The sequence below is a fragment of the Doryrhamphus excisus genome, chromosome 20 (assembly GCF_030265055.1).
Source record: "Doryrhamphus excisus isolate RoL2022-K1 chromosome 20, RoL_Dexc_1.0, whole genome shotgun sequence".
In the NCBI taxonomy this organism is placed as follows: domain Eukaryota; kingdom Metazoa; phylum Chordata; class Actinopteri; order Syngnathiformes; family Syngnathidae; genus Doryrhamphus; species Doryrhamphus excisus.
The window spans coordinates 3,486,532-3,508,082 of NC_080485.1; the positions used below are offsets into that span (position 1 = coordinate 3,486,532).

At 42.2% G+C, this 21,551-nt stretch overlaps 2 protein-coding genes across 24 annotated transcripts in view; both read left to right on the plus strand.

Annotated features, from left to right (window-relative positions):
• dst (dystonin) overlaps positions 1 to 21,551 on the plus strand; it is a 152,671-nt gene that overhangs the window by 66,715 nt on the left and 64,405 nt on the right. For all 23 annotated transcript variants that reach the window (XM_058058420.1, XM_058058421.1, XM_058058428.1 and 20 more), the window contains 8 exons: positions 84 to 277; positions 531 to 693; positions 783 to 866; positions 949 to 1,056; positions 1,922 to 2,020; positions 7,601 to 7,747; positions 9,050 to 9,138; positions 11,040 to 11,148. In XM_058058420.1, the coding sequence (XP_057914403.1) occupies positions 84 to 277; positions 531 to 693; positions 783 to 866; positions 949 to 1,056; positions 1,922 to 2,020; positions 7,601 to 7,747; positions 9,050 to 9,138; positions 11,040 to 11,148 (993 nt within the window). The remainder of the gene's footprint in view (positions 1 to 83; positions 278 to 530; positions 694 to 782; positions 867 to 948; positions 1,057 to 1,921; positions 2,021 to 7,600; positions 7,748 to 9,049; positions 9,139 to 11,039; positions 11,149 to 21,551) is intronic.
• Positions 5,013 to 7,594, plus strand: LOC131107924 (plectin-like). The gene has a single exon (XM_058058444.1). It carries the CDS (start codon positions 5,294 to 5,296, stop codon positions 7,274 to 7,276), a length of 1,983 nt encoding a protein of 660 aa, XP_057914427.1. The 5' UTR covers positions 5,013 to 5,293; the 3' UTR covers positions 7,277 to 7,594.

The following is a 21,551-nucleotide window of genomic DNA, read 5'->3' on the forward strand; positions in this document are numbered from 1 at the left end:
GTCGTGCGCATTTGAACCTGTGTAGCACCTTTTTGTCACCTTTTTGTTTTACCATGGCTAAATATTCGTCCCTCTGGTTGTAGCAATGGCGAACAGAGATTGATGAAAAGCAGGAAGTGTTCCATGACATGGAGGACGAACTGCAGAAAGCGCGGCTCATCAGCGATCGCATGTTCAAGACCCATAATGAGCGCGACTTTGACCTGGACTGGCACAAGGAAAAGGCGGATCAACTGAATGAAAGATGGCATAACATTCACTCCCAGATTGACAACAGGTAAGAGAGGCTTTGGGCAGTAAAAGTTATGGTTTGATTATTGATTAGTGTTGAAGAAATTGAACAGTTCAAAGCTCTGCTGCCACCAACAGAGTTACTGTTGAGTCCATAAAGAAGAAGAACACGATGCTGTGGCAAACTCTGCCACCAACATCAATTATATTGTGCTCAGTGCAACATTGCCATGGAAACCGGATTTAAGGACACTTAGTACCACAACAATGTAATTATTTTTGCATGGATTGCTTTTCAGGCTCAGGGACCTGGACAGCATCAGCCGATCTCTGAAGCATTACAAAGACTCCCACAACAGTCTTGACGAATGGGTTCGAGAAGTTGAAGCGAAGCAGCTGAAAGCTCAAGAAAACAAACCAGAAGATAGCAAGGCTCTGGCCGAAGTGTTGAACAAACAGAAGGTAGAACAATAACAGACTTAACCACATGTATCGTTATCATAAACAATAATAAACAGCACCGTTTGCAATTCATAAATGTTCTTTTTCAGGTTTTTGTTGCTGAAATTGAACAAAAGCAGAGCGATATTGATGACTGTCAGAAGTACTCAGAACAATGTTCATCTTCCATCAAGGTAATTATTTCAGTTTGAAGTCACAAGTCAACCTTTTTCCCTTTTTCCTACATTGTTTTATTTACACTTAAACTCTTTTTAGGATTACGAGCTCCAGTTGATGACCTTTAGGGCGATGGTTGACTCTCAACACAAATCACCTCTCAAGAAACGAAGGATGCAGACCTCCTCTGACGCCATCCAGCAGGAGGTAAAGATAGATAGATAGACAGACAGACAGACAGACAGACAGACAGACAGACAGACAGACAGACAGACAGACAGACAGACAGACAGACAGACAGACAGACAGACAGACAGACAGACAGACAGACAGACAGACAGACAGACAGACAGACAGACAGACAGACAGACAGACAGACAGACAGACAGACAGACAGACAGACAGACAGACAGACAGACAGACAGACAGACAGACAGACAGACAGACAGACAGACAGACAGACAGACAGACAGACAGACAGACAGACAGACAGACAGACAGACAGACAGACAGACAGACAGACAGATATGCCTGGCTCCCATATAATAACAGACACAAAAGAAGATAAGTAATAATAAATAATAATAATAATAATAATAATGTGGACAATAAATAGATAAATAGATACCCAATATGAACAACATAATGTAAAGTGCAGCGTGAACAGTAAATTGCCCAAATAATTTAAATAAATAATAATAATAATGTAAGTAAAGGTAGGGGGGCTTATTTGGCATTGAGCAGTCTGATGGCCAGGGGGAAGTAGCTGTCTCTGAACCTGGTCGTCCTACAGCGGATGCTGCAGAGCCTTCTCCCCGATGCCAGGCGAGGGAACAGTCCATGCTGGGGGTGTGTGGGGTCAGAGCAGGTCTTAATAATCAGCTTTGAACGGTTTTCAAAGTATGACACAATGGGCCTCCCTTCAGGTTAATGTATGGTTGGGATCTCCCTGACTCATCAATAAAGTTTTTACATGCAGTCTCGACCCTGTTCACTCTATCGCTGTACAAAGTAAAAATAAATGCATTTTGGAAAGACATAACTGTAAATAAATCTCAATGTTTTCCCGCAGTTTATGGATCTCCGCACGCGCTACACGGCCCTTGTGACGCTCATGACCCAATATGTGAAGTTTGCAAGTGAAACCTTGAAGAGAACTGAAGACGAAGAGGTGAGATTTGCAGGCGTACCGACATGACTTGTACTGATGTGGCTCATTTCACGTTTGCATGTTTCCTCTCTTTCTATTTTGCATGAACCTGTTTAAAACCACATGATCCTTTTTGTTTCTACTAGGCTTCCATGTTACTCTGCATAAAAGTAACATGGTAATGAGGTGCATGTATTGCTGGTGGTTGCAATTTTCTGGAAAGAGTTGTCCTTTTACCTTTCTTTTAATGGACCTCGGGGGAGAATGTCTCCATGGAAGGGATTCTCATACCTTGGTGACAGTTATGGTGTATCAGAAACAATTGGTGGAGAGCTTGCTTACGCTTGCATCAACACTCTTATGGTAAAAGGGAAACCAAATGAGTGTTATTGGACATCATATTCAACATGATGGATGACTTATTGTTTTGCATTTTAGAACAAAATGGCATTTGAGAGAGCAGAGAATGCAAAAAGGACGGAGAGCGCGGAGCTCCAAAAAGCAGCGTTTGACGTAAAACTTAGCCAACTTCAGCTGCTGCTTTCTGAACAAGAGGCCTTGGTGGTCGACAAACAAACCCAGTTGCAAAGGTCGGAAGGAGAAGTGAAAACGCAGCAGCGCACAATAGACAATCTTGTGTTTCAGAAGTCCCAGCTTGAGCATGACGTCGGTCAGTATCGCGCCAAATTGGACATAGCAATGGCAGACAAAGCTGCCAATGAGCAGGAGCTAAGTCACGCTAAACTGTTAATTGAGCAGGCAGAAGCCAAGTGGTCCGTGGCCCAGAGGAAACTGGAGGACCTTGTCAATGAAAATCAAGTCCTTGTGAAGCATAGCCCCAAGATCCAGAGGAAAATGATACTTGAGGAAGAGTTTCACAATGAGTTCCAAGCTCAGTTGCGTTCACCATTTGAAAGTAAAACCGAATCCCAATCAAACGTACTCAGAGAATATGAGCGAGTAAAAGAGGATCTCCAGCAGAAAGATGATGAGTTAGCACTGGTACAGAAACGAGCAGCAATGGCTGAAGAGAAAGCCCAAAGTTATAAAAAGCTGTTAGATGACGGCGATAATAGACTAAAGCAACACCAACTGGAAATGGAAGCAGAAAGGTTCAGCCTGAGACAGAAATCAGAAGATCTTCATCAGGAAACGCTATCCATGCAGAGAACCATCTATGAGCTTCAGGAGGAGGTCCGAACCCTCCAAAGGGGCAAATCGTCACTGGAGCAAAATGCTTTTTTCCAAAATACTGAAATTGAAGGTCTCAAAGAACAGCTGAGGATCACTCAAGGAGAAGTCCACAGAAGGAGTTCCTTGGATCAGGACAACATTCACAAAATGAACAGTTTAGAGGAGGAGCTAGCTTCAAAGCAGGCAGTGATAGATCAGCTGAAGTTTAAATGTACCGAACTGAGGAGATTAAATATGGCATCAGATAGCGACGTCAGAGGTCATCAGCTCCATATCGAGTCACTGGAAAAAGACAGATCGTGTTCAGAGCAGAAGGTCAAGTCTCTCAAGAGTGAACTTCAAAGCTGCAAAGATCAGCTTCAAGATTCCAAAGAGGAGCTTGCAGTAATGAAGAGATCCGAGCAGGAGTGTCTGCTCAAATGCAAAACACTTGAAGCAGGAATTCAAAATTGTGAATTTGTGGCGTCTCAATTGCAGAAGAAAGCAGATGAGTCGAAGCAAGTCAATCTCGACTTGGAAAATAATTTAAAGAATGTGAGAGCTAAACATGATCTGGCCTTGATGGAAATGGACAGAAAAGATCAACATATTGAAATCCTCAAGTCTCAGGCAGAGGCTGCAAAATCCCAGGTCAGAATCGTTGAGGAAGTTCTCAATGCAAAATCCCAGACTTCTCACGAGCTTCAAATGAAATCACAGGACCACAGTGAACAACACCAGAGGGAAATGACATCGCTGAAATCAGACCTTAAATGTGTGTTAGCTGAGAAGGAGCGAGCAGACCAGAAGGCCCGCATGCAAAGTGTTGAAATCGAGGATTTGAAAATGATGTTGAAAGACAAAAATGCAGAAATCCAGAAGGGATCTGCTGTGATTAACAAACACCTCAGCAAAGTGAAAACATTAGAAGACGAGCTCTTTAAATACGAGCACAATGCCAAGAGCCCAGCAAGGACCTCTGAGAAAATGACTGGGAATTTAAAGCAGGAGATACTTTCTCTCCAGATGGAGAAAAAAGCAACAGAGAAAAATGTAGAAAACTTAAATGTTAAACTTACAGAGTTGGGCTCCTCTCTACAAAAAGTAAAAGATGAGTTAGCTAAAGAGCGTAAAGAAAGACAAATCAAAGAATCTTTAATCACGCAGCTTGAGAGTGAGCTTCAGAAAAATAAAGCCACAGCAACGGAAGCAACGTCTGCCGAATCCCGATCAAATCTTCAACATGAAAACGCAGTCGTCAAGAAGGAGAAAACGGAGGCTCTGCAAAAAATCCTTTTACTGAAAGAAAAGCTCCAGTGTAACCAAGCAGAAGCTGAGCGGATGCAGAAAGAGAACGCTGCCCTCAGGCTGAGGACCCAGCAGATGGAGGAACAAGTGGAGAAATGCAAGAAAATGCTGGAGGAGCTGAAATCTAAGCTGGAGCTTCAGAGGCAGGGCTACGAAAGGCAGCTAATGCTGTTAAAGAAAGAAATAGAAGAGAAAGTCATTTTGGCACAGTCCGAAATGACAAGCGAGAGAGACGTGTCGCAAAAACATTCACAGGGTGCAGAATTGGGGCAGATGCTGAATTACTATTTCAAAGGAGAGGTTCAGGGCTTTGAGCAAAAAGCAGTGGAATCAAAGCAGCAAGCGGACCATCTGCTGCAAGTGCAGATCGGATTGGACAAACAGGAGCAGGACAAATTGAAGCTTGACCAAGATCTGTTGAAGGCCAGGTTGCGTATCGCTCAACTGGAAGAGGACAAACTTGAGCTGAACTCCAAGTTAAACGCTTTGCAAAGCGATGAGCGCTTAACGCAGTTCCTAAGAGATGGCGATCGCAGAATGACGCTGAAGGAAGAGAAATCTCTGTCATATGGCAAAGAGGTTGTAATTCTTCATAAAGATACTTCCATCTTGAAGACCGAGGATATAACGATGCAGAAATGCAGCAAGGAGGAGCAGACTGGCAAAATGAAAAGCTCCTCGGAGGTATGGGAGTCCGTTAAAATATATTCTAGTTTTATTTTGTAACTGTTGCCATTTTAACTCAAAGATATCCTCATTTCCGATTTACAGATTCCAACACTACAGAAAGAAGACATTGTGAAACGATGCGGAATGAACGTCAATCATAGTCAGACAACTGTGACGGATTCACTATCTCAAAAGCTCACCTGCCCGACAAATGAAACTGAAAGTAAACAGACTGACCCCAGGAAGGTCATTAAAAGTCAGGGATACTTGGCCCTGTGTGAACCCACAGAGCACGCGTCCGAGAACAAAGGCAGCACATCTATGACCAGAACGTATCAGGTCAAAGCAACTCCTGAAGCACCAGATGAAGGTGCTCCAGTCAGTAGGGAGAACCTCAACTTGTTGAATTCACCTGAACTGACTCTGCCTGATCTGAAAAAAAGCCCAGCGATTCAAAACCTCATCAGGTACAAGCTCTTGGATGAAGACATCTTGCGTAAATTAGAGACGGGTCTTACCACAATCGATAAGGTCCGAGCAGTCATTGCGCCATATGTCAGCAAACCGTCTACCATTGCTGGAGTTTATGTGGAGTCCAGCAAGAAAAAGGCTTCATTCCTAGAGGCTGTTGAGAAGGGCTTTTTGGCAAAGACGTACGCTCTGGAATTTCTGGAAAGTCAGGCAGCAACTGGAAGCCTCACTGATCTGACGACGGGGCAAGTGTACTCGGTGGATGAGGCCCTTGAAAGAGGCCTCATTGAATCAGCCTTGAAGGATAAGCTGGTAGAGGCTGAGAAAGCTTATAGTGGCTATGTGCATGCTGGGAAAAGGCTGTCGGTGTTCCAGGCCATGGAGGAGATGGTTCTTGAGCGTTGTATAGGCAAGAAGATCCTTGAAGTCCAGATCGCCACTGGTGGAGTGATGAACCCCGAGGCTGGTGTCAGAATGCCGCCTAGTGTTGCTATTGACCATGGCTTCCTGAACAAGGAGACCTTTCAAATTCTGTACGATCCGGTTCGGAACCCCAAAGGTTTTCACTACCCTGATTCAGGACAGAAAGCATACTATTCTGAAATACTCAAGGGAAGTCTTTACGATATTGATGGCGGCGTCTTTCTTCTCCCTCTTGGGGACAGACACCTTACAAATAGCTCTCTGACAACTTCTCATCGGGTGTCAGTGGTCAGCAGCAGTAGTGGCGCCGAGTTGTCCGCGTACGACGCATTCAAGAAGAAACACATCGACAAACCCATGTATCTGTATCTGTCACAGCAAGGAAGCGAATGGCAGGAGGTATCTGTAGATGACAGTAGCGGGGATTTGCGCCACATCATCACTGATGTCAAAAATGGCAGACAGCTTTGCCTCGAGTCAGCTCTCAGTCAGAGGTTCCTGGAAGCGTCTGAGCTTGAACGTTACCGGAGTGGCCTTCTTAGCATATATGAGATGGCAGACATCATATTTTCCAGAATGGTAGTTGTGGAGGATGTCAACGGTCCCATCGCTGGTCTGTGGGACCTCAACCAGAAGAAGAGGCTGTCTGTTCTGCAGGGTTTTCAACAGGGCTTTACTGACAGGACAACCGCTTTGAGGTTGCTGGAGGCTCAGGCCTGCACTGGAGGTATTTGTGACCCCTTCTCTGGAGAGAAACTCACAGTCAAAGAAGCGCTCAGTAAAGGTCTTTTAAATGAAAATTTGGCTCAGTCGCTAAAACCGTGTGAGCAGGCATTCAACGGCATCATTCACCCCAAAACTGCAAAGCCTTTGTCAATCCCCCAGGCGGTCCAGGAAAACCTCTTACCCAAGGACATTGGCACTCGCTGTATTGAGTTCCAGCTCCTGACCGGTGGACTCATGCACCCTGACACTCGTGACAGAGTCCCCCTGGACGAAATCCTTCAGAGGGGCCTTGTCGACAAAGCCACTGCCTCGGCGATCAAAGATGAGAAGTCCCATACCAAAAGCCTCACTTGTCCAAAAACCAAGAGACGAATCACATTCAAAGAGGCGCTGGACAGAAGCCTGTATGACTGTCACACTGGGTTAAGATTACTGGAGGCTACTAAGGCTCAGGGTTTTGGATCCTTATCAACACTGCATCATGGAATGTGGAAATCTAAACATTAAACTCATCTTTGCTCATCATGATCATCTTTGTTTGAAAAAAAAAATATGTAGGTTTTATTTTGGATTTGTTGATTTTCATTGTTTTCTAACAGAGGCGGATGCAGAAAGGACTAATCCTTAAGAGAATGGTTATTTGTGTACAGAATTGTATTTCCAAGCAGAACTACGTATAACACTTATCTGCTCCTATGTACCTTTTTATGTACCTCTATTGTTTGATTGAGTTGACCATACCCCCTCGGTACTTTATTATACAGTTTGATGAGTCAACTGTTGATTCCTAATTTATTGATATTTTCACACCCTTACCTGTTCTGATTGCAGAGATCTGTTGATGAGGAGAAGCGAGAGCATGGTGATAAAGTTAGCAAACTGTTAGGTTGGATGTCTAATGTGAAACACAACCTGTGCAATGAGAGGAATGCTTTGAAAGATAGCAATGCCAACACTGACGCTTCAAATAAACCTCAGGTAATCATGTGTTTTGTTTGTTGGGACTGTTTTGATAAAACAGTGAGGACGGAGCAAATAAAAGCATGTCTGCTATACTTCGCTTGCATTATAATTGACATTGGAATAGGTAACTTTGTGTATCCTATCAACAGAACCTACATTACAGTTGCACAAGCACCAATGTTTCACACCACCAAGCTTAGATGTCAATGCTTTCTATGAGTTATCTCAAAATCGAGTATATATTTTTGTATTTTGTATTAAATATAACATGAACTCAATATATTACACCATGACACGTTAATTTAATTCACAATAATAACAATGAGAAATCTCCTGGTGCATTTGAAATATTTTATCCACATTAATAATGTGGCAGAATAGCAGTCAGATTAGAGTAAATGCATTACTGGTGGGCAGACAGTTTTACTGATTGGTATTTATTTTATTTGCCCAACATTTAATAGTTGCCATTTACGTAATATCAAATGATTAGGTAGAGGTAGGTACACCTGCACTATGTATGGAGAGCCATTCATTCATTCATTCATTTTCTACCGCTTTTCCTCACGAGGGTCGCTGGAGCCTATCCCAGCTGTCTTTGGGCGAGAGGCGGGGTACACGCTGGACTGGTGGCCAGCCAATCACAGGGCACATATAGACATACTATGGAGAGCCAGTGCATCACAAATAGTAATAATAATGCCCATTTTTGATTGGATTAATCTGAGCAGTACGATCAGATTCAGGACTATTTCTAATCTTTTCTAATCTAATCTGGCCGCACAGTGAGGAGATCTGGAAGATGTGGATTTGAGTCTCCGTATGGAGTTTGCATGTACTCCGCGTGCGTTTTCCCCGGGTACTCTGGTTTCCTCCCATGTTACAAAAGTATGCCTGTTCGGTTCATTGGCGGCTCCAAATTGTCCATAGGTATGAATGTGAGTGTGAATGGTTGTTTGTCCATATGTGCCCTATGATTGGCCGGCGACCAGCATACCCCCGCGTCCCGAGTGAGGACACGTGGCATGGAAAATGGATGGATGACTGAGATACATGACTGGTTGAAAATATTAGGAAGAACCCATGGTAGCACTTCTACATTACAAGCAGAATAATAAGCATTTGAAATAAATACCTCTGTGTCAATCAGTCAAAAGTGAACTAAACACCTTTTTGTCAACATGAGTGTGTGTGTATCTCATGAGATTATGTATAATTATACTAAATGCTGTAGTGTTTTGTCAAATTTAAGCAGTCCAAGATGTCATGTACTGCTTCCTCTACACTATTGATTAATGAATCTGTCTGCTTTTGTAGGTCTCTGTGGAAGAAATGGCAACAAAGAAGGAACAGATAGCAGAAGCACTGAGGGCCACAGAAATGATGCTGAACAAACATAGTGAAAAGTAAGTGTGGTAAATGGAATCTGGTATATACAGTATACAGTACGTACTGTAAAGGCTGTACTTTTTAGCTGAGACAAAGAGAGGACGGGTTTGGAAGCTGACAGGCTGTTATTATCCTAATTTAAAAAGTAAATGTATTTAATTACCTTTTTTTTTTTACTTTAATAAGGAGTTTGGAGTACATGAGAAAGTGAAAAGGAAAATGTGACTATTTGACTACATGGTTTATTAAGAAGTACTGTATATTACACAACACAGCAGCAACAGAACCGATGTTGTCATACTGGCAAGGAGCAAAAACCTTTCAGCCTGCATCACCACTGCTGATAGATAGATAGATAGATAGATAGATAGATAGATAGATAGATAGATAGATAGATAGATAGATAGACAGATAGACAGACAGACAGACAGACAGACAGACAGACAGACAGATAGACAGACAGATAGATAGATAGATAGATAGATAGATAGATAGATAGATAGATAGATAGATAGATAGATAGATAGATAGATAGATAGATAGATAGATAGATAGATAGATAGATAGATAGATAGATAGATAGATAGATAGATAGACTCCCTTTATTGTCATTGCACAAAAACACAGTAGTGAAATTGCCAACGAAATGTCGTTGCCTGGCTCCCATATAATAACAGACACAAAAGAAGATAAGTAATAATAAATAATAATAATAATAATAATAATGTGGAGAATAAATAGATAGAATAGACACCAAATATGAACAGTGCAGCGTGAACAGTAAATTGCCCAAATAATTTAAATAATTTAAATTAATAATAATAATGTAAGTAAGGTAGAGGGGCTTACTTACATTATTATTATTTATTTAAATTATATTATTAAATTATTATTTAATTATATTTAATTAAATGATGTGGTCATTGTTCATTGTTCATCATTATTTAATTTATTTGTACAAATTACTGTTTACGCTGTACATTGTTGTTCATATTTGATGTAATCTATTTATTCTCCACACTATTATTTATTATTTATTATTACACGGGAGCCAGGCAACAACATTTCGTTGGCAATTTCACTGCTGTGATATTGTGCAATGACAATAAAGAAAGTCTCTGTCTAGTCTATGTCTAACACGAGCATGGCAATTGTAGCACAAACGAATCTCACGGCACAACCATTTATAGCGTATGCAGAGACAGAAAAAGTGCAGCTAGCACCATTTTGTAGAGTTAATAAAAACGACACAACTCTGTTGCCTACAGCCACAGCTGCTTGTTAGAGACCCTGATGGATATTTGCTTTTGGAGACCATGCAGCCGGTGACTGCAAGATACCCTGCGATTAATTAGAGGATTAATTAGTGGGATACTTTCAGGGAAGAACTAAATTTGAAAGACTTATATGCTAACTTATATTTCAGTATGTGGAATCAAACTATGGAATGGATTGAGTAAGGAAATCAAACAATGCACAACGATGAGCCAATTCAAGAAACAATACAAGCAGTTGATGTTTGCTAAATACAAGGATGAAGAGTCTTGAACCAGTCATGATGTGCTATATATATCACTATATTGACACGCACTATGGTACCCATTATGGCATTGGATGCTCATATCACCGAGTACTTCGGTACGAGGTACATTATTTAAAAAAAAAAACAAAAAAAAACCTTAAACTGTATTATGGAAAGCAGGAAGTGAACAAATGTAACAGTTACTGATTGTAAAAGTACCAGATGGAGGGGTAGGATTTAATAAGCTTTGCTTCTTCCTACTCCTTTTGGACATGTGGAACTGGGAACTGATTATGGGATGCACTCAATTGGAATCTGATGCATGTTCAAATGAAATAAAACCATTACTATTACTTTAAGTCAAAGTCAAATTTTTTCAATTTGTTTGTCTTTCAGGATGGCAGAAGAGGAGCGAGAAAAGGCACAGGAACAGTTGAATGAACTCAGTCAGGCCTACAGTGAACTATCCCAGCTTTGTTCCGAGCAGCCTGCTCCAGCAGATGAGGTTGGAAATTGGGCTTTTTTTTCTTCTTCTATTAAGTGGTCAAATGTATTTTGTGGTCAAATGATCGACGGTTCATTGCATGAGTAACCGATTCCTCTTCTCTGTAGCATCACCTTTAATTCTCACACACCAGATGATTGACAAGTGTTTGTATTTTGACACTGACAACTACTGAATTGGAGTATGCTGTAAACATGTTGAGCCATGCCAGTTTTGGGTCTGATCTCTCTCACCGTTTACCAGTTTGTTGATGTTGAACTGGCTAACAGGGTTGATGCGTCAAACGCTCCACTGTGTGACGTGACTAACCAACACATTTTTAGTTACTTTCCCAGAGGCATGATTGCTTTCACATTATGCTGACACTTTCTTGTTGCAACGCTACTGCAGTGTTGAACTTGTGCACGCCGTCTTTAACGTGTTGGTCTACTGGTGAGTACTCGCTTGTATCCGGTTTTTAACACTTACACTGACATTTTCGTCTAATCAGGCCAATAAAAACTGCAATTCTTTTTTTTATAGGGTGTAAAATTCACCAATAGTTGGATTTGGACCAAAGGAATCGAGCCTCCTCCAACCTCAACCTTATCACAATCTGAGCATCCTCTGTACTTGGATGATGGACTTAGACAGGATCCTCCTCATGAATCCCTCCTGGATCAAGTAGCAGACTTGAACCTGGAGAGCAAGTTCATACAGAATTCACATGTGACTTCTGTGTCCATCTCTGACTTTGCCACCGCAGTGAGGGAAGCAGAAGACCTGGTTGTGAAGATGATTATCGTCAACCACATCAGTGATGGACTACAAGTGGCCTACTCAGGAGAAGTAATGACCCTGAAGAGGGCAGTTCAAGAGGGGTTCATTCCTTCTTCTGTTTATGTGAGGATTATTCAGAGACAAAAGACCTGCCGGGAAATGATGGGTGATCACTCCACTGGAATCGAACCACACTTGGAGGCACTGCAGGTTAATCAACTGATGTTAAAGTGCTTAAGTGAGAACATATCACTGACACCAGAACGGGATGTCCATGTCCTGACATCCATCTCCAGTAATCCCACTGAAGAGGAGCGTAGTGCAACTCCAACACGAGGCGTTATGTCCCACATTAGGAACCCCCACAATGGCCAAGGACTAAAGATGGATGCAGATGTTCAGTGTGATTTGATGAGCTTCAGCAGTACAGTCATTGTGCTTGGAAATGAGCATCCGTTTATAGGTCTTGTCTTGCCTCAGCCCGTCCAATCCCACTTTTGCTCCTCATCATCGCAGCACGAAGAACAAAATATCACTGATCTCTTTGACAGCCGGCTTCTAAACAACAGACGCAAAATAGTGGCTTTATACATTCCGGAATATTCCCAAGTTGTGGGTGTAAATTCCGCCGTGCGGAACAGGTACATCGACGCTTACACGGCCGAGGTTTTGAAGTCCATCGAAATTCCTAATGATTGTCTTAATGTTGATGTTCTCGGTGAGAAGTTTTCATCTTGGCTCATGTGTCGGAAACTGAGAGTTGACGGATATCGCGTTGCTGAAGAGACGAAGCAGCTGTTCATATCGTACCTACTGATTAACACTTACATCCACCCGGAGTCTCAACAAAGAGTTCTAATACTCGATAAGCAGTTGAGTAATATGATCACATTTTTTCTTCAGGATTCTGTATTTTCTCAAAGCAATGTTGAATTGGAGGTGCCATTGACATGTGTGGAACGTGACAAAGTGGTGAAGTCACAAAATGAATATATGGATGGTAACACACAAGCTTCAAAGCAGAATCTATGGTGTCAAAGCAACACCGACAATCATTTACATATTGAGGACGGAGATGATGCAAATGTTGTTTATGATAAGGTGGACACAATGTGGCCTGGTGCATCCATAACCTCACATCTTCTTGAGCCTGACTCTGAAGAGTGCAACGACTTGTACCTTGAAGATCTAGATTGTATTTCCCGGAAAAACGCCAAAGAAACACAAAACATGTCAGATGACAAGACGATGGGATTTATATCAGAGATGGATGATATTCCGTGTTATTCCAGGCCCATAGCTGTGTCACACACCCCCAGGAAGGATGTTTCTCCAGCGTGTGTCCATGATTTTCAAGTCTCAGCTTCACTGGCTGCTGTCACTAACTGGCCGGATGTCATCAATAACCGACTGGCTGATAATGACGATGAATTCACTGTTTTGGGAAAAAGTGCTACTCCGACAATCCAATCATGTCCACCCAATTTGATTTTGTTCGAGAGTATCGATCTAGATGGCAGTGAGTCTTCTAGCAGAGTCAATAAATCTTACAACGGTACGTCATTGCTCACTGATGATTATTTGTACAGAGCTGGATCTGAAGGTTGGGCTGGAAATGAATTTGAGAAATCATCATTTAGCAATAGAGATTTTGAGGGTGGTTTCCTGGAGGTTGTAGGTTCTTCATCCAAAGGCTTGAATGCTGAAGCACAAGGTGACTACATGGGCACCAAAGAGGATGGGGACAGAACTGACCAAGTCATTGTTCCTTCAGAGGGTGGTTTGACCGTTGAACCTGAAGCCAGCAGCTCTCCGCATGATCTGCTTGGTCAAAGACTGACGCACCAATTGAACTCATCACTGATGACATCTGACAGACTCACACCAACAAATGATTGCAATATGGAAAGGTGCGATCAAGATGATGTTGAATATTGCACTTTGACACTTGATGGAGTCTGGCCAGAACCGTCCCCAGCTGGTTCCAAGTGCGATGGTTGGGTAAACCTCGGAGGACGACAACTAAGACAAACAAGAGGGTCAGACTCTGACAAAGTTCATTCATTTTTCGGCACACATGGAATGGAAGGAGATGGGATGGACTCGGTAAATCAACATGTGGATGAATTCTGTAATAGTAGTGACACGGAGAGCAAGGCTGCCGGGGCAGCTCAGAATATTCTCCCATCTTTAGACAACTGGTTATCTGTTGAGAATGGTGCTGCTCATGAACTCGTGGAACCACAGCTCGTCGCTTTAGTGGGGAAAGATGCACCCAACAACATTGAAACGGGTCACCAAGATGATACTGATGGTACTCCAGACTCTAGTCACCCAGCTGGAAAGAATGAAAATGAAAAAATGTTTGATGCCACAAATGGAAGTGATGGATATGATTCGTATACCTCACCTGTAGAAGAAAAAGATGATACTGATGCTCAAAATATGAATGATGAACAGAAGTTTAGTGGTCCAACTGAAAACGTTCAAGAGGAGTCCACCACCCCAGCAGGGAACAATGAGGAGAACTCTCACTCTAGAGAGGATGAACAGGGATTCGATTCTGTGATGGGAAACATTACATTGGAGTCTCATACTCCAACTCGAGGAGATGCCAAAGACTTGGATGCCCCATCTGCAGTAGATAAAGCGGAAAGTGATGCTGCAGCAGATCAAGCGTGGAGTGATGCACAGTCTGACACCCCGACTGTCAAAGCTGAAAAGATGTCTGATACTGCAACTGGAAGAGATGAAGAGTCCTCAACTGTAGAAGATGAAGCCGACTCCGATGCAGCAAGTAGAAATGAAAAAGAGGGGCCTGTTGACGCCACAGGAGAAGATGACCAGTTGTGTGACGCCCTGACTGGTCATGTTGAGTTGTCGTCCAACACCTTAACTAAAAGAGATGCTGACTCTCAAACTCCAAACAACAAAGACGGGTCTTACGCCACAATTGAAAAATGTAAACAAAACTGTGATGTTCTGACTAAAAATGATAACGGCACGTCTGATGCGTCACTTTTAAAAGATTATTCTAATCATCGTGCTGGAAAAGTTAAGGAGAAATTTACAGAGGAGTCTGATGTTCAAACCGGAGAGATTGTTGCAGAACAGTCAGATGGACCACATGGAAAAGATGAAAAAGCTTCATCGGATAAAGAAGAAAATGTTGCAGAAGAGAACTCTGATGCTCAAACAGGAGTAGTTACGGCAGGGACAAACTCTGTGTTTGATACCCTAACTAAAAGAGATGAAAAGCGGTTTGATACCCCAGCTGTAGAAGACGTAGAAGACTCTGACTCTACAACTAGAAGACCTGACAAGGTGTCTATTGACCCAGCTGAAAAAAACGAAGAGTACTCTCATGGTCCAACCGAGAACGATGAAGAGAGGTCCCATGCCGCACTTGCAAGATATAAAGAGAACTGTGCTGTCCACACCGAAACCGATTCCGATATCTCACCTCAAGAAGATGAAACAGATGTTTATGTCTCACCTGTAGAAGTAAGCGAGGAGACCGATGCTCCAACTAAAAACAATACAGAGGACTTTTATGGTCCAAGTGATGAATACGGAAAGGACTTTGAGGCTCCAACAAGAAAAGAAGAGGTTCGGTATAACGCTCCAACTGGAAAAGCGGAAGAGGTGTTTGATGCCACTGCAACAGTAGAAGATAAAGAATACTCTAATGTTCCAACAAGAGAAGTTGAAGAGGGGTATGTTGACCCATCTGGAGAAGATGAAGAGGTGTCCAATGATTTGCTTAGGGAAGATGAAGAGTGGTCTGATATCCCAGCTGGAAAGGTTCACAAGAAGTCCCATAGCGATGAAGAAGGCTATGCCGCCCCATCAACAAAACAGGAAGAGAGTACTGACCATCTCGTCACAGCAGATGAAGACTGGTCTGCTACCCTGACTGGAAACTTTTCAAGGGTGCCCATTAGAACAACCCGAAACGATGAGAAAGTCTTGGATGCCTCATCTGTAAACAATCAAGAGGAAGCTGAAACTCCAACTAAAAAAGATCAAGAGGAGTCTGAAGCTCCAAGTGATGAATATAAGGAGGACACCAAAGCTCAACGTACAAAAGACGAAGTGGTGTTTGACTACCCACCTGAAAATGATGAAGATGTGTCAGATGCTGAAGATTGCTGGGTTAATGGGTCACCTGCAGAAGATGACGAGTGGTCTGACAGTACAACCGGACAACATAAAGATGAGTCTGATACCCGATATGGAAATGTTGAGGAAGTGTCTGATACCCCAACGAGAAGAGAGGAAGACGTCTGTGATGAAGACAAAGAATGTCCTGATGCTGAAGCTGGACAAATTGAAGAGGTGTGTGATGCCCCAGTTGAGAACATCGCAAATAGATTCAGTACTCCAACTCAAAGATATGAAGAAGACTCTGAAAACCCACCAACCAAAGATGAAGAGCACTCTGATGTTGATGAAGAGGAGATGGAGATACTAGATACTAGAAGAGATGAAATAGACTCGAAATGTCCAACCCGAAAAGATGTAGAGAAGTCTGATGCCCCACCTGGCATCGATAAAGACTCCCAAGATGGGTGTGATACCTCACGACAGAAAGATGAAGAAGGATCTAATCACTTGAGTAGAAGAGAAGGAACGAATACCCCACCTGAGAAAGACACGGCTGGGTCTGATACCCTGACTGGAAAGGAGTGCGATACCCCAACTGGAAGGGATGAAAAAGACTCTGATGCACAACCTAGAAAAGAAAAAGTGTTGTGTGAATCCCCAACTACAAAAGATGAAGATGCATCTGATGTCACGTTCCTAAATGATGGAAATGTTGCGGAGGAGTCTGATGTCCAGACTGGAAATGTTGCGGAGGAGTCTGATGTCCTATCTGGAAATGTTGCGGAGGAGTCTGATGTCCAGACTGGAAATGTTGTGGAGGAGTCTGATGTCCTATCTGGAAATGTTGCGGAGGAGTCTGATGTCCTATCTGGAAATGTTGCGGAGGAGTCTGATGTCCAGACTGGAAATGTTGCGGAGGAGTCTGATGTCCAGACTGGAAATGTTGCGGAGGAGTCTGATGTCCTATCTGGAAATGTTGCGGAGGAGTCTGATGTCCTATCTGGAAATGTTGCGGAGGAGTCTGATGTCCAGACTGGAAATGTTGCGGAGGAGTCTGATGTCCAGACTGGAAATGTTGCGGAGGAGTCTGATGTCCAGACTGGAAATGTTGCGGAGGAGTCTGATGTCCTATCTGGAAATGTTGCGAAGGAGTCTGATGTCCAGACTGGAAATGTTGCGGAGGAGTCTGATGTCCTATCTGGAAATGTTGCGGAGGAGTCTGATGTCCTATCTGGAAATGTTGCGGAGGAGTCTGATGTCCTATCTGGAAATGTTGCGGAGGAGTCTGATGTCCAGACTGGAAATGTTGCGGAGGAGTCTGATGTCCAGACTGGAAATGTTGCGGAGGAGTCTGATGTCCAGACTGGAAATGTTGCGGAGGAGTCTGATGTCCTATCTGGAAATGTTGCGGAGGAGTCTGATGTCCAGACTGGAAATGTTGCGGAGGAGTCTGATGTCCTATCTGGAAATGTTGCGGAGGAGTCTGATGTCCTATCTGGAAATGTTGCGGAGGAGTCTGATGTCCAGATTGGAAATGTTGCGGAGGAAACCCCAATTAGAGGAGATGCTGAAGACTTTGATGTCCCATCTGCAAAAGTTGCAAATGAGTCTGATAACCAAACTGAAAAAGACGAAGAGTGGTTTGATGCCCCAACTAGAGAAGATCAGGAGGCCTTGGACATACAAAGCGGAAATGATGACGATGATGAGTATGGTGGCCCAACTGGAGGAGCTGAAGAATCCTTTGATACCGGAAGAGGAACAGATGAAGATAACTATTCTCTTCCTGTACAAGACAAAGAAAACTCTGATGCCTCACCTGGAGAAGTTGAGGTGGAGTCTGATACCCCATTCTTAAAAGATGACGAGGGGATTGATAGTCCTGGTGGAAACGATGAAGAGGACTCTTCCACTCAAATGAGAAACAACAAAGAGCGCTCTGATGAGAAAACTGAAATAAATGAAGAGGAATTTGATACCCAAACTGGAATAGATGAAGATAACTATTATTCCCCATCTGTAAAAGATGAAGACAACTCTAAAAAAATTGAGATTGGGTCTTATTGCTCCTTCAGAAAGGAAGAGGCTGGTACCCAAAGTGTAACAGATGAAGGGTGTGATGAAGACAGTTTGGGTGCTCCGACGAGAGGAGCTGAGGAATGGTCTGATACCACGAGTGAGGATGAAAATAACTCTTCTTGCTTCAACCTTCTACCTTTAAAAGAAAATCCAAATAGTCCAACCAGAAACGATGACAAGGAGCGTGACGCTCCGACTATCCAGCAGCAGCTTCTGCAGCTACTTCAGAACGTCTCCTCGGGCCACAACCTCTCAGCGATCCATGAAGTCATGGAGACCCTACAGAGTGCTCTTGGGGGTGACGGTCACACCTTGGAAAGCATCAAGGAGGAGAGCTCAGAGGAAGGTGCACCGACAGAAGTATCTCCTCATGTTGCTGTCGGGAATTTGGAGGAGGTCAACACTACGGTAAGTCATCTTTATTCCATGAAGGCAACATTCCACCTCTTTTCAAATACTGTATCTATATTTTTGTGTGTTTTCCAACAGATCTTCTCCGTCCAGGATTACCTTGAGTGTGTTGGAAAACTCCAAGATCATGCTGATGTTTTGGATGATGTCAAAAAAGACCTTTTCATCCTGAAACCAAGTGGCGCCAACATGGAGGATTTACAAATCCAAATCGAGGAGTTTCAGGTTAGAAAGGGAATTAGAATCATACACCGACAGGATCCAAAACACAAAAATTTGCAATATTTTATTCCTAATGTTGTGTTCTCCTGCTTTTGTGCAGGCGCTAGAATCCCAGCTTTTAATACTAGCTGGTGTTTTGGCAGAAGATATGAAAAAGGCCAAGCTGCTCTTACGTTCTGCCGACGGCAACATTCCCACACAAATCTACCAGGATCTGGCTTCCACAAATGTGGAATTAGAGGAAGATTTCACCGCCGTCGCCCAAATGTGCGCTGAAATGAGTCAATCGTTGTTTCAAGCAATGGAAACTAGGAAGGTAGATGTTGTTCATATATACATATTTATGTACGACACCAAAAACTAATATCAGTGACATAAGATGTTGTGATTTGATTTTAGGAGCTTTTGGTATCATCGTACCAGAAACATCTTGCTGATCTTGAAGATCTTAAAGGCCTCATACAAAAAAAATATATTTGGGACGTGAATTGTGATTCATGTGATGTGGAAGAACTGAAGTGTTGGATCCAAAAAAGCAAGGTATTTTAAAAATCACCTGCAAAATCAATATATATATACGTAATATATCAATATATAAGCTACTACCATAGCATTTATGTACAGTATTTAGCATCAAAACACAACCTGATTGATGAGGTTGGAGAAAAAATGTAGGCATCTGACTGATATTTTCCAGATAAAAATATCAAATAAAAAATAATAAAATCAAAATATCAAATAAATATAAGAAATAGAATAAGAAAATAAATAAATACAATAAAATATAAAAACATATATGAAATAATATTTGCTGTAATTTGATGTAAATTAATATTTCATACATGCTATTTACAGCATAATTTGCCATTATTTGGCATAATTTATTATTTTCACCTCCCTTTCATGAAAATATCCTTGGAACAATAACTATCATCACAAAAAAATCTAATAAAAAATATAATAGTATATCTTAATAGTATCATTAGTATTAATTATGATGAATATTCTGATCTGATGAGATTTAAAATATGTTTCTATTCATTTTATCTGGATGAAACTATTGCGTAATATAGCATATTTTAGGAGACAAATGGCAGCTTTATGATTCTATTGTTTTAAATACGTCAGCAGGACTATAGTAATATAAAGAAAATAAGAAATGTATATTTTTAATTAGCTGTATCAATAATAACATTAATATAAAATTTATAAAAAGGTTATTTTCCTCTACATTTAATGACAACTAAATGAATTGAAATTTGAACAATACAAATCTATAATAAAAAAGTCACAATGGATTTATCAGACATATTGAAATCAACATATTTAGTTAATTGTGAACAAAATGTCAAACACATAATATGATCCATACACTGTAAAATGAATGAAAATACCAATCAAAAGCCTGTCATTTCTCCAGGATGCTGAATCTTGTCTACACCAGGAGGCCAAGCTCAAACTAGATGACGTCACATTTGATATCCAGAGTTTTATTTCTGAACATGCGCTCTTTTTGAGTCCCGCTCAGAGCAGTTACCTCCTCAAGCTCCTCAGCAGCACCCAGCGAGCCTTTAGGGACCAGAAGGATAGACTGGTCAGCTTGAGGTTCACCTTAGACGTCCTGTTGGACACCAAGGAAAGAGAAGAGCAGGAGAAGGTCTGCTTGTGGAGATGCTACATACAATATGTTGGCATGGAGGCTTACACGTTATTCTCTTTATTTCTATCAACATACTGTATGAAAGACTACTTTGTTGTGATGTTGATGTTGATGTAAATAATATTTATATTTCATTCTCTCACTACCTGATGACATGCTTTGCTGCTTGATTGTTACTCTACACTAACCCCTGTGCTGTGTTCTACAGGCACCCAGGGACACCATGAGCAATTAACAGTGGAAATAATGCATTGCCGGAACTCCTTCATAGTGATCTAATGCATTAACTCACTCTGCATAATGCACTCGTGCACCTTCTCAGGACCACAGCGATGACTGGCTAGCATGTTTACAGCATACCAGATGTTTACGTTGTTTATATTTATTCATTCATTCATTCATTTTCTACCGTTTATCCTCACGAGAGTCGCGGGGGTGCTGGAGCCTATCCCAGCTGTCTTTGGGCGAGATGCGGGGTACACCCTGTACTGGTGGCCAGCCAATCACAGGGCACATATAGACAAACAACCATTCACACTCACATTCATACCTATGGACAATTTGGAGTCGCTAATTAAGCTAGCATGTTTTTGGAATGTGGGAGGAACATGCAAACTCCACATAGAGATGGCCGAGGGTGGAATTGAACTTGGGTCTCTTAGCTGTGAGGCCTGCGTGCTAACCACTTTTCACCGTGCAGCCATGAATCAATCATTCATTCATTTTCTACCGCTTTTTCCTCACGAGGGTCGCGGGGGGTGCTGGAGCCTATCCCAGCTGTCTTTGGGCGAGGGGCGGGGTACACCCTGTACTGGTGGCCAGCCAATCACAGGGCACATATAGACAAACAACCATTCACACTCACATTCATACCTATGGACAATTTGGAGTGGCTAATTAACCTAGCATGTTTTTGGAATGTGGGAGGAAACCGGAGTACCCGGAGAAAACCCACGCATGCACGGGGAGAACATGCAAACTCCACACAGAGACGGTGGAATTGAACTCGGGTCTCACAGCTGTGAGGTCTGCACGCTAACCACTTGACCACCGTGCAGCCCTACATTGTTGTTATGTCCAAGAAAATGTATTTTTGCATGTTTTGGGCTACTTTAGCAGGTGTATACAGTATTTTAGTCAGGAAGTGATCTTATGTGGTTTTCTT